Source organism: Solanum pennellii, chromosome 9 (assembly GCF_001406875.1).
Source record: "Solanum pennellii chromosome 9, SPENNV200".
NCBI lineage: Eukaryota > Viridiplantae > Streptophyta > Magnoliopsida > Solanales > Solanaceae > Solanum > Solanum pennellii.
Genome location: NC_028645.1, coordinates 42,058,085 through 42,071,560, shown reverse-complemented (window position 1 = coordinate 42,071,560; position 13,476 = coordinate 42,058,085). Strand labels below are relative to the sequence as shown.

The 13,476-nt window shown below is 30.6% G+C and overlaps 1 protein-coding gene across 1 annotated transcript; it reads left to right on the top strand.

The window, feature by feature from the left end:
* The first annotated feature begins 667 nt into the window (after positions 1-667).
* On the top strand, positions 668-8,096 carry LOC107029829. The gene is made up of 2 exons (XM_015231274.2): positions 668-713; positions 6,857-8,096. Exons 1-2 carry the CDS (start codon positions 678-680, stop codon positions 8,066-8,068), a joined length of 1,248 nt encoding a protein of 415 aa, XP_015086760.1. The 5' UTR covers positions 668-677; the 3' UTR covers positions 8,069-8,096.
* The last annotated feature ends 5,380 nt before the right edge of the window (positions 8,097-13,476 follow it).

The following is a 13,476-nucleotide window of genomic DNA, read 5'->3' as shown; positions in this document are numbered from 1 at the left end:
TGCATTCAAATCCTTTCCAATATGCGTAAGTAGCTTAGTGTTGTGCAACTTATTTTTTAAAAAATGATTTTCAATAACTAGCTTAGCGTTTGGTTTATTAGGTTGATCTGACCTGCAATTTTTTAACCTTTTAGTTAGCTTTAAGTTTCCCTTTATATCATTTTGATGTTCGAATTTGTTTCCAGAAGATTAGTTGCTGTTAGGATGGACTTTTCTTTAATCTATTTGTTGTTGTCATTTTTGAAATGTTTTCCAGTGAGCTTATTAGTGTGTATTTGTTCACTTAATCTCTTTGTTTTCTCATTTTAACTTAAGTAAATTTGAATTCTAGCATGTCTGTTCTATACTTCTTTTGCTGCTGGAAGTAGTATGTTGGATTCTCTTTGGATCATCCATGATGTTTTAGTTGTGTTTCTCCTCTCGTTTTGTTGTTGATAAAGGCTTGAAGTTTGAGTTTGGTAAAATCCTAGTGTGACTGCATTTTATGCCAATGACAGGTACGTCTGATTAGGTTTAGAATGAATTTTTATTATCTCATTTACTTTATGTTAACCCCTTAGGATTTGGTTTTAATTCCTGTAAGTGTTTCCTTCATTTGTTTGGCATATTACTTGATTTATCTCTATCAAAAAATAATTTTAAAATTGGTATCAGAGCTAGCTAGTTAAATAACAACTATGGAAAATTCTGGAGCTACAAATCTACAAAAACAGGTATACACTCTTAAATTTATGAGTAGCTAAACAAATTTAATCCTGAAAATCTCTTGTTAATTATAATTATTTATCATGTTCTAATAATGTTATAATAAGCATCTTTAGAAGGTTTGCTACAGAAATATTCTATGAACAAGTATGCCCAGACTATGCCATCCTAAAGTTGAAACCGGTAGGCAAAGAAGGCCGTTTAGGGGAGTAAACAGAGTTGAGGCGCTGTTCGGGTAACTAATCAAAGAAGAAAGCTGTAGTAGTGACTAGACGAGATGATTATTAAACCATTATTATTACATAATAAGTAAGTATAATTTATTAAGAGGTTGGAAGGAATAAAAATTTTAGCAAAAATGAATAAAATGAGTACCTATTTAATAGATGATGATGATAACTATAAGATATTACTACTTTATATATTAAAAAATCTTAATACTGACATAAAAAGAGAAATTTATGATAAATTGGTAACATATGAAATAATAGAGATAACAACTCAAGGTTGGACTCAGTTAACCATACAAAGTATACAGGATGAACTTTATTATGATATGTATGATTTATATGATGATATAGATACAGACTAATGATAAATTACGAATATTTACAATATTGGGTAAAAACTATAGAAGATATAGATCTACTAGAAAAATTACTAATAGAAAATCTATTCGATTATTTGAGAACTAGAGAAGTTGAACATCTAGAATATATTACAAATAATGCTAATGAAATACAACGATTAGATCTACTTAAAAGAGAATATTACAGAAAGACATTTTATGAAGGATAATATAATACCAAGCAAAGAAACTAAAATAACAACAAACAATATAGGTAAAAAAATAAGAAAGACATGGAAAAAATTAAGACCCTTATATATAGAATATGAACTATCACAACTAGTCAAAACAAGTAATAATGAAAAAGATCATTTAATAGATAAAATTTCGAAAACAGAATACAAATATGTTCGCTATTTGAAAAAACAGTATGAACAAAGAAATTTATAAACAACAATTAATAGAAAAAATAACGGAAAAAATAACTGAAAAAGAACAAGAATTACAACATAGAAAAAGAAGATTAGAAGAAAACATATTAGCAGATGTATGTAATAAATCGATACTAGTACAAAGAAAAGATATATCTATGTTAAAATTAGAATTAGATTGTCTTGAATATGAGTTACAACATAATATAATACATAAATTATAATGAATAAAGAAGAATTTGCAGTAGACGAAAAAACATATGAAAATCAAGACGGAATGATAATAAAAATAATATTTTCAAATCTAGGAAGAAGATATAAAAAAATAGGAAATAATCTATACTTAATGTTAGAAAGAGAAACAGCAAAATTAGAAGACAGTTTAACAGCTATGGTAAGAATAACAAAAGAAAATGAAGAAATAGACAGATCAAAAGAAATAGAAAAAATAAAAATACAAGCAAAACAAGAAGTACAATACGTAGAAGAAATAAAAAATACAAGAATAGAAGAACTAGAAAAAGAACTAACAAAATTAAGATTATTATATGAAGAGAAACAAAAAGCAAAACAAATAGAAAAAGAAAAAGAACTAGAAAAAGAATTAAAAAATAAAATAAACGAAGTACGACAAAAATTAGATGAAGATCTTGAATTAAATGAAATAAATGAAATAGATGAAAATGAAAATGACCAAAAATCGGAAATAAGCGATATAAGTGAAACATATACAGAAATCTTGGAACAGACAAACAAACTAAAGAAATTAGAAATAAATACAGGAGATACAAATAGACCTAGTACATCAGGAGTTAAACCAGAAAATAGTCCAAGAAATAGTCCAAGAAATAGTCCCAGAACTAGTCCTAGAAGAGCACAACCAACTTATTATACAGAAAGTTATCAACAGTCAGATAGAGCTAATACGATATGGAACAGTAGATTAAATAAAAATTGGATACCAAAACCAGCAAATGAACAATATAATTTCTTAGACCTAGATTGTGTAACAGATATAAATAAAGTAATGTTACTATGGACAGGAAATATATCTAAACAACTGATAGATAACAAAATAAGTACAACAGAAACACCAAGATATATAGAAAGAACATTTGTAGGAACAGTTAAATTATGGATAGAAAATCTACCCCCAGAAAGTTTAGAAGTACTTAGAAATAATACAAAATTAGATGGATCTTCTTTAGCAACAAATATAGAAATATTAGATAAATACGAAATGACGATAAGAAGTGAATTCGGAGGTATGACCACAGATGTAAAAGAACAAAATAAAGAAAAAATAATAAACAGGCAACTTATGACAAAATTAGCTATATGTAAAATGTGTTTTATAGAAGAATACACTTGCGCATTTAAAGAATATTACTACAAAGCAAAATATAATCTTAATGAAGCAAAAGAAGTAAGACACCAATATTTTACAAAATTACCAGAACCATTTAGTACAAAAGTAATTAAAGATTGGGAGAATGAAGGGCTTACAGATACTTTAGGATCTAGAATAAAATTCTTATCTCAATGGTTTACACAATTATGTGAAAGCCAAAAAGAAAATTTAAAAATGGAAAAAGTATTAAATAAAAACTTATCGTGTTGCAAAAATAAAATGGCACCACAATTTGGATGCACATATAAAAAACAGAAAAGTAAAAGATATAAAAATTACACAAAAAATAAAACTAAGTATAAATATAAACAACCAAGAAGAAGATATTATATAAAAAATTATAAAACAAAAAGACCATATAGACCAAAGAGGAAAATATCCCAATGTACTTGTTACAATTGTGGAAAAATAGGACACATAGCTAAAAATTGTAAATTACCAAAAAACCTAAAAAGAAAACAAATTGCAGAATTAATTATAGACGAAGAAAAATATATGCAAATAGAATACATAGACTATGAATTAAGTGAAAATGATAGTATATACGAAGTATCAGATATAGAAACTGAAAATGAAGAAGAAAATACTAATACAGATAATGATGAAATAAATGAAGAATAATGTCAGAAAGTGAAATAAAAATAATAACTGAAGAAAATTATGAAAATGAAGAAATATCACATCAAAAAATCATATTTGATAACACAATTTTTGAACAAATAAAAGGAAAAGAATTAGATTTAAGCGTTGAAAAGATACTTGAAACATCCTTATTAAAAAATTTGTTTAAAAGACGAAAAGAAGAATATTATGTAGTTAGTCAGAAAGAACATGCCATAGATTGTAAATATACAAGTGGAAAAGCATATATACCTATAATAAACAAACGAATAATAAATAAAGAAATACAAAATATAAAAAATAAAGCAGATATAAAATATGTACATTTAGGAGGAACAGAAATACTGATAAAAGCTTGTTTCAGAGAAGGAATAGATACACCCATTGAAATATATCTAGCAGATGACAGAATAATACATCCTATAGAAAAAAGCGTAATCAGTGCAGTTAGAGGAAATTTAATATATCAAAAATTTAAATTCATAATAAGTGCTAATTACACAGTAGCATTAACAGATACAAACATAGATAAATCATTAGTACTATATTGGAAATTATCAGGAATAAAGTTAGCACCAGGAAGTAAAATATTTACAGCAAGATGTAAAAATCTATATATATTAACCACAAAACATAAAATAACAGCAAGAAATAAAATTGATAAAATAAAAATAGAAAATCCTTTCGAAAAAATAATTACTGTAATAGACAATAATGACTACAGCTATAAAGAAATTGACATGGAAGAAGATTTAGAAATAGTAAAAGAAAGATTAAGTACTTCAAGCGTACCAAATACACTAACAAGAGCTACCTCATCAAGAATGAGTACATCTAAAAGAAAATATGAAATGCCTCAAGAATTATTAGAAGAAATAACACCTAACCACTATTTTATAACAGGAATAATGGATCAAAGGAAATATAAAATCTTAATAAATACAGGACAAGAAGAAAATCATATAACAAGAGAACTAGTATTAGAAGAAGAAATTATAAAAACAGGACACACATACCCTGGATTACCCAGTGAAATAATAAACACAAACGAAGAAACAACAGAAAAAGAAATAATTATAGGAGGAATTCCATTAAAATTACAATTTAAAATATACGAAGGAAATTATAATATCACGTTAGGAATAAAATGGTTAGAAAAAGTTAAGCCATACAAAATAGAAAATGAACAATTAACAATAACTTGTCAAAATAAGAAAATAATCATAAAAAGAACAAAATGAATAATGAAAATATTTATTCTTGCGAAAATTATTGTAGAAGGATATTACAACAGATATTATACACCTATGATAGATACAGGAGCAGAAGCAAACATATGTAAATATAATTGTCTACCAGAAGATAAATGGGAAAAACTAAAAACACCTATGGTAGTAACAGGATTTAATAATGAAGGAAGTATGATAAAATACAAAGCAAAAAATATAAAGATACAAATATGGGATAAAATACTAATAATAGAAGAAATCTATAATTTTGAGTTCACAACAAAAGATATGTTACTAGGAATGCCATTTTTAGATAAATTTTACCCACATATAATAACAAAAACACACTGGTGGCTTACTACACCATGTGGCAATAAAATAGGAGCAAAAAGGGTAAAAAATAAACAACGAAAAGCTATAGAATGGATAAAAGGTAGTGAAAAAATAAACCAAGAAATGAAAAATATAGATAAAGAACAAGAAACGCAATTGGAAATAATCATATTTACAATAGACAGAGTTCAAATAATTAATGAACAACTAAAACAACTATACAATGAAGACCCATTACAAGGATGGGAAAAACATAAAACAAAGGTAAAAATTGAGCTAATAGACGAAAATAGCATAATAACACAGAAACCGTTAAAATATAATTTCGATGATTTACAAGAATTTAAAATACATATAAATGAATTACTGGAAAAGAATTATATACAGGAAAGTAACAGTAAGCACACAAGTCCAGCATTTATAGTTATAAAACACAGTGAACAAAAAAGAGGTAAAAGTAGAATGGTTATAGATTACAGAAATCTAAACGCCAAAACTAAAACATACAACTACCCAATACCAAATAAAATACTTAAAATAAGACAGATACAAGGATATAACTATTTTAGTAAATTTGACTGTAAATCAGGATTTTACCATCTAAAACTAGAAGAAGAATCTAAACAATTAACAGCATTTACAGTACCACAAGGATTTTATGAATGGAATGTATTACCATTTGGATATAAAAATGCACCAGGTAGATATCAACATTTTATGGATAACTGTTTTAACCAACTAGAAAATTGTGTTATATATATAGATGATATATTATTATATTCTAAAACACAAGATGAACATATAAGATTATTAGAAAAATTTATACATATAATCAAACACTCAGGTATAAGCTTAAGTAAAAGTAAAGCAGAAATTATGAAACCACAGATAGAATTTCTAGGAATACAAATAGATAAAAATGGAATAAAAATGCAAACTCACATAGTACAAAAAATAATTACTATAGATGAAAATATAGATACAAAAAAGAAATTACAATCATTCTTAGGATTAGTAAATCAAGTAAGGGAATATATACCAAAATTAGCAGAACATTTAAAACCATTATACAAAAAACTCAAAAAAGATATTGAATATCATTTTGACAACAAAGATAAAGAACACATAAAAAATATTAAAAAATTATGCAAAAAATTGCCAAAATTATATTTTCCTGATGAAAGTAGAACATTCACATATATAATTGAAACAGATTCAAGCGATCACAGTTATGGAGGAATACTAAAATATAAATATGACAAAGAAAAGATAGAGCACCATTGCAGGTATTGCTCAGGATCATATACTGAGGCACAAACAAAATGGGAAATAAACAGAAAAGAATTATTTGCATTATATAAATGTTTATTAGCATTTGAACCATATATAGTTTACAATAAATTTATTGTAAGAACAGATAACACACAGGTAAAATGGTGGATAACAAAAAAGTTAGATGATTCAGTTACAACAAAAGAAATAAGGAGATTAGTATTGAATATATTAAATTTTACATTTACAATTGAAATTATAAAAACTGATGAAAATCTCGTTGCAGATTACCTATCAAGAAAAAGGAACACAAACTGAACCAGATACAACAGAAGAAATACTCAAAGCTATTAATACACTTTCTACGAAGGTGGATAGTATGGGAAAAGAGTTACAAAATCTAAAAGCTAATAGTCAGCAGCATGACTATAAATATGCGGAGCTACGCCAACATACAGAGTTACGTCGATCGGAAGACGCTAAAATTCCAGAGCTACAAGGAGACGATGGGAAACTCCGAAAAACCCATAACAATGTTTGTTTAGATACAGCTGCAGGTACAAGCAAAAGAGTTACTGAGAAATCAAAAAATACAAATTTAAACCAGCTATTTGCAAAACCATTTACCCAAAAACCACAAATGCAGATACCAGTAGAACCGCAAACATCTACCTACGCAGTTAGCCTACAAAATGACAAAAAGAGATATAACTACATTACACAGTCCTACATTGAAAATATATACAAAATCCAGACATATTTAAACCTAAACCCAAAATCTACACAAACAAAAAATCCCGAAGAAGACTATATAACCCAGAAACTACAAGGATATAACAAACTTATTGCACAACCTAAGACCAATCCCAACCTAGTAAAAACGTGTTATAACTACGGACTACTAAATACAGTATACACATATACCGGAGAAGAAATAGCCGGAATACCAGAACTACATAAAGCATTTTTAACATATAAAAGAATTACCAAAGGAAATTTATTTTATATAAAATGTTATACAGCACCAGCAGAGATACTATACGAAGAGATAAAATCACCAATACAGGTGGTAAAGATAGGATTAACCAGAGATATGATTATTCCAGAAGAGATAGAAAAACAAAATGAGATACCAAAAGTAGAAATACCTAACTTTTATGCAAATAAAAGAATAATTGGTATAGCTACAATTATACAAGAGTTAGCAAACAATTATTTAAATGGCAATGCCATTTGGAGCTATTATGCAAGAGATCAGGTAATGATTTATGCGAACTCCAAAGAGCTAAGGGAATCAGATATGGATGAAGTCCAGCGATGGATTTTGTCATTATTAAAACCAGAAGAACAACCATCTACGAGAGCTTTGAAGAAAGGATTTATTTCAGAAGATTTATTAGTAAGATATTGCAAACTTATCAGTTACAAATACCCAGATCATAAATGCTCCAAGTGCAACGGAGAAGATAATGTGATACCTACAGTTGATTTGGGATAAAGACGAAGCTACACCAGAAGATTCAGATAAAAAAAAAATTTAGTGTTTATCGTTTTGTGTCGGCTGAATATCAGCCATATGTAAAAAGTATTATGTCAGTCTTTTATTTTTGTCGTTTTGCGTCGGCTAAAAAGCCAATTGTATAAAAGTCGTAAAGTAAATAGAAATTGTGTCGGCCAATAATGAAGAAAGGCCACTAAGTTAAAGTTTTTTGTTTTTGCGTTGGCCAAATGAAAAAAGGCCAAGTGTAAAGTAGTTGTCGGCCATAATGGCCAAAGATGTAAGATTGTTATGTATAAATAGAGGGTTCTCCTCATAAATAAAATCATCAATCCTTTCATCAATCTCTCTTCACTACTCTTTCTCTCTCATCTGCTAGATATATTTCAATGGGTGTATCTATTCCTTCTCTGAAACAAGCTTTTATCAGTATTTCTGTTCCTCCTAAATGTACATATTTTATATCTGCTTTATTTTTTATTTCTTCTACGTATTGTACTTCTTGTTTTGCTTGTACTCTTATTTTTTCTATTTCTTTTGATTTGAGGACCCTTCTCAAAAATTAGTCCCAGTTTAAAACATAACATAACTTTCGAAGTTTCTGTAGTTTTTAGTTGAATTTTTTAGTGAATCTCATTTCTGCCCAGTTACAACTCCTAAGTTGTCCTTGATTTTTGATTGAATAAATTTCTCTTTCTGATGAATTTTGAGATCCTCTCAAAATTCTGCCCGAGTTTTTATTATAAAGCAAAATGAAAAACTTACAGGGAACATGACCGAGCCACTGTGGTGCCTACGTATCCCGTTGATCAGGAATAAGGTCAAACGTATTTCCAAGTACATGGAAACATTAAAAAGTGATATAGAGATGACCTAAGACGACATAGTCTGCCTACGTATTTCATTCTTTAGAATTCAGGCCAAATGTATTTCATGTACAAGAAAACATTAAAAGGGTAAAGGGGGTGATCGAAGCCTACATAGGCCGCCTACGTATCTCATTCTTGAGAATTCAGGTCAGACGTACTTCATTAGAGATAATAGATGTTTACAAATTAAAATTCAAACAAATGATTACAAAGGAAACAAAACGATAAAAGGCGATTACTGGGAAAACAAACAAACTAGAAATGCAAGACTTAAAGATGTCCAAAGTGCAATTTTCATAACAACTTGCTTCTTCTTTGCAGCTGGTTGTGCCATCAAGTACTTCTTATGCTTGGGCAACGGATTGGTGTTCACATTCGGTGGATCTTGAGCGATTTTTACCACCTCATTGTCAATCAGATCTTGAATTTTGTGTTTGAGAGTGATACACCTCTCTGTATCATGTCCAACAACTCCTAAAAGATAAGCACAACGCTTATTTGGACAATACCACTTAGCTGAAGTATTCACAGTCTTGGCTTCCACTGGATGAAGTATACTTTCCTCTTTCAATCTCTCAAAAAGTTGAGTCTGCGTCTCACACAATTAAGTGAAAACTCTGGGAGGCTTTTTTCAAAATTATGACGATATACATGGTTTTGAGGATTTTGCATTTGTCGTGAAGAACGAAATATTGTTTGATTGTTGCAAACATAGTATTGTGAATTAGGATAGCCTGGAGATGGTTGACGGTTGTATGTGATACGCTCAAATTATACTTCTCTAAAGAAGTATAAGTGGTTGTATCAAGTAAAGAACCCAATTGTTAGGTTGGCATCGATCCCACGAGGAAAATTGTTTAGACTTTACTTCAATTTACGATTACGTCTATTTAGTCAAGTCCCTTTTAAAAATCAATTAATTAAAGTGGGGGTTTTGTGTAACAAAAATGTTTAATTATTTCTAAGTAAGACTAATACAAAGTTTATAATTTTGGTGTTTATCAAGTGATCACAGAAACTAGGGTGTAAGTGTTCCCCATAGGTTCATAACGTGGTAATCCTAGCTATAACAATTCTTTCTTAGTGTCTTGCATGCAAAGTGGTAAGTTATGTATCACTAATTCCTTGGTCTGGCAAGTAGAGAATTTCACCTTTGTCCGGCTACGTGTGTCAACTTTACTAAACCATACCTTTACCTCATATTAAGCATCATATTCAATATATGGCTAAGTTACTACTTTGCATCAATTAAAACTAGCCTATTAGATAGTGTATACTAAATCTATATTTGATAATTCTTTTCCTATCAACTACTTTCTTGGTCCGGCAAGTAGGAATAGGGCAAGTTCTAACGCGTGCACACGTTAAAAAGACTTCTAAACGAAAGAATTATCAATACATGCAAGAAACTATTCTAGAATTATTATTTAGCTAGTTTTACCTTGTTAATTACCCATGGTTCCCACAACCCTAGTTGTGGATTTAGTTACCCATGCTTAGAAATACACAATTCATGATTGTTAAACAAGAATTCATGTACTTACTTTGACAAGTTTGAAGAAAATCCTGAAATAACACTTGAATTAACGAAAATATCTTGAGAATCGATTCCAGAAACTTGAAGTAATTCCCAAAATCCAAAGTTCAACTTTCAATAACAAGAGTATGAAAATTAACAAAAAGTCTAACCCCAAAAATGAGGTTTTAAACCCTATTTATAATAATAAAGTCCTAAAATAAAAGGTGTTCTAAATAAGGAAAAATCTGTCCAAAACGCGTCTTCAGTCGATAAACCAACTGACGGTCCGTCGATGGAACGACGGACCATCGACTGCCTCCTTCGGTCCACACTTAGAATCTTTTTCAGCCTCCACTTTTGCATCCTTTTTGTTACAATTGATGGACCAACAGCACGGTCCGTCGTTGGACTTACGCTCCGTCGATGCCTCTGTTCCTCCATGCTTAGTGATTTCTTCAAGTCGAGTACTGGGACTACTTTCTGTTACAATCAATGGGTTCCAAGGACGGTCCGTCGATCAGTCAATGGTTCGTCGATCTTTTCGTAGCCCCACACTTAGTCAGAATTCCCCGATTTTATTTTAGCAGCTTGAACCTCCAGTCGACGATCACTACCTACGGACCGTTGATGGGTCGACGGGCCGTCGATTGCTCTGTTGGTCATCACTTCTGCACTGATTTCAGCACAGTCTTCTGCTTTTCCTTTTTGGACAGTTTTCCTGCAAACACAGATAAATATACATTAGAATTACTACAAAAAGACCTTAGACCCACACTAAACTTAAGGAAAAAACATTGAAAGTACCATGAAACCACGGTACATCTGTATGAGGTAGCTCCTGGAGTCGTTATCATCATAACTTCTTTCTCATTTTTATTTCCATTTCCAAATGAACCAGTATGACATGCGCTGTTAGCAAAATGAGACGAGGTGAAACTTGTTATTCTGCCAGTTTTGAGACCGTCTTCAATCATTTCCCCAGGCTTGATAACTTCAGTGAAAGTCTTTCCACCCATGGTCACCATACGCTCATAGTATTCTGAGTCTTGAGCTTGAATAAAGTAGGTGATTATTTCTGATTCCTCCATAGGTGGGCGCACCCTAGCAGTTTCTTCCCTCCAACGAATGGCATATTCTCAAAAGCATTCAGTCGACTTTGGTTTTAACTTTGTAATAGAGATCCTATGGGGAGCGATTTCCACATGAAACTTGTAGTGATCCACAAAAGCATTTTCTATATCATCCCAAGTACGCCATTTTGTCACATCTTTCTGAGAATACCATTCCAATGCTTTTCTAGTCGGACTTTGATTGAATACCTTGATTCTTATCCCTTCGTTATTTCCAACGCAAGTCAACTTTTCACAGTAAATTTTCAAGTGAAAGAACGGATTACCTTATCCACTAAACTTCACAAACTTAGGTATCTTGTAACCAGATGACAACTCAACAATAGGAAACGTGCACAATTCTTCGTATGTAATACTCTGGCTACTATCGAACCCATGAAGACCTCTCATATCATCCTACAAGATTTTCATCTTCTTGTTCATCATTTCAGCATCAATTGATTTTCCATCACCCTCAATTTCAACATAGTGATTAACATCTGGGCGGTGAAACTCTGGAACCTTGGTAACAGGTGGAGCAGTGACATAAGTGTACACTAGCGGAGTGTGATGTGTTACCGTTGGAGCTGTTGGAGGAGCAAATGTGTACACCAGAGGAGTATATTGAATTGAATTAGTAATTGAAGCACTTTGAGTTTGCTAAAAGGTGGCAAAATGATCTCCTTGATGAAACTCACTTGGAGTCGGATACATAGGTGGCATGGGCCCTTTTTGGCGAGCATCAGGTGGTTGATTCGGAGAAGCAGCTTGGTATTGAGCTACCAGTATATTCAATGTGCTAATTTTTCGGTCTACCCGAGCAATGACTTCCATAGGTGATTTTGTTGCTTCCGAGGCACTGGGATTGGCCGCGATAGATGAACTGGGGATCATTTCGGATGAAGCAACCATGTGAGTAGTGGAATCCATTTTTGGACGAGTTATTTTAGTAGTCCAAGTAAGAAATGAAGAGTCTGTAGAGATTCCCTTGACCTTAGACCGTGTAAAATATGAATGTTCTGCCAGCTGGTACTTTGGTGACGTGAGTAAGTTTGATTACCAACACAAATTAGTCTCTCCTTCTAAAAGAACTTAAAAATGAGAGAGTTAGTCCATTAATCATAACAATCAACCAAAATCATATAAAACGAATAACATTTGTTTTGTTAAAATAAATTAGTCCAAAATTCGAGGGGCCGGAGACTCCAAAAGTGATAAAATGGATAAAATTGATCATATGTGAACTCAAATTTTGACGAAAGAAAGGTATTTGAACAAAACAAACTACATGATTTAAGTAAAAATTCAAATGTTTATTTTTGGAAATATCAACTGAAAAGCTCTTTTGAGAAACAAAGATGTCTTAAAATTGTCTAGAAATTGACGTAAATTTTAATAACGTCGTTTAGGTAGGTATAAATAATTATTTTCAATGAACAAACGAGGTCAACGTGAATTTGAATGATGACTTAATAATTTTTAAAGCTCTATTGAACCTAGAACTTGAGTGAATTTGAACGTATTTTGGTAATTGAGTTAAAATATTTTGGAAGGTTTGAAAATTGGATTAATGTTCTAAAACATGGGAATACAATAATAGATCAATTATGATTAAAGCAAAACATATGTATATATACACATAGGTCAAACAAGCACAAATGAAACAAAATATGTAACATTTAACACACAAACGATATATAACGCCTCCTAACAAACATGTGACCTTTTTTCGCCAAAGGTAGGTCTAACGTTTGAAGGATATGTATATCGTTTGTGAAACATTCTATTGCCTCAAAAATATCTATAAAAACCTTATGAATAAAAAAAATAGGGATACATTATAAAGGAGAGGGAAATAAATATAAGTTCCACGCGGGGATATAATAGTAAACTAAATTAAGCTTCAATATA

What these genes read in the sequence shown, in the direction of transcription:
- LOC107029829 (XM_015231274.2), top strand. Translation starts at nt 678, where the DNA reads ATGGAAAATTCTGGAGCTACAAATCTACAAAAACAG. An exon ending in CTACAAATCTACAAAAACAG is followed by an intron (nt 714 to 6,856) that starts GTATACACTCTT and finishes ATCTCGTTGCAG; the next exon opens with ATTACCTATCAAGAAAAAGG.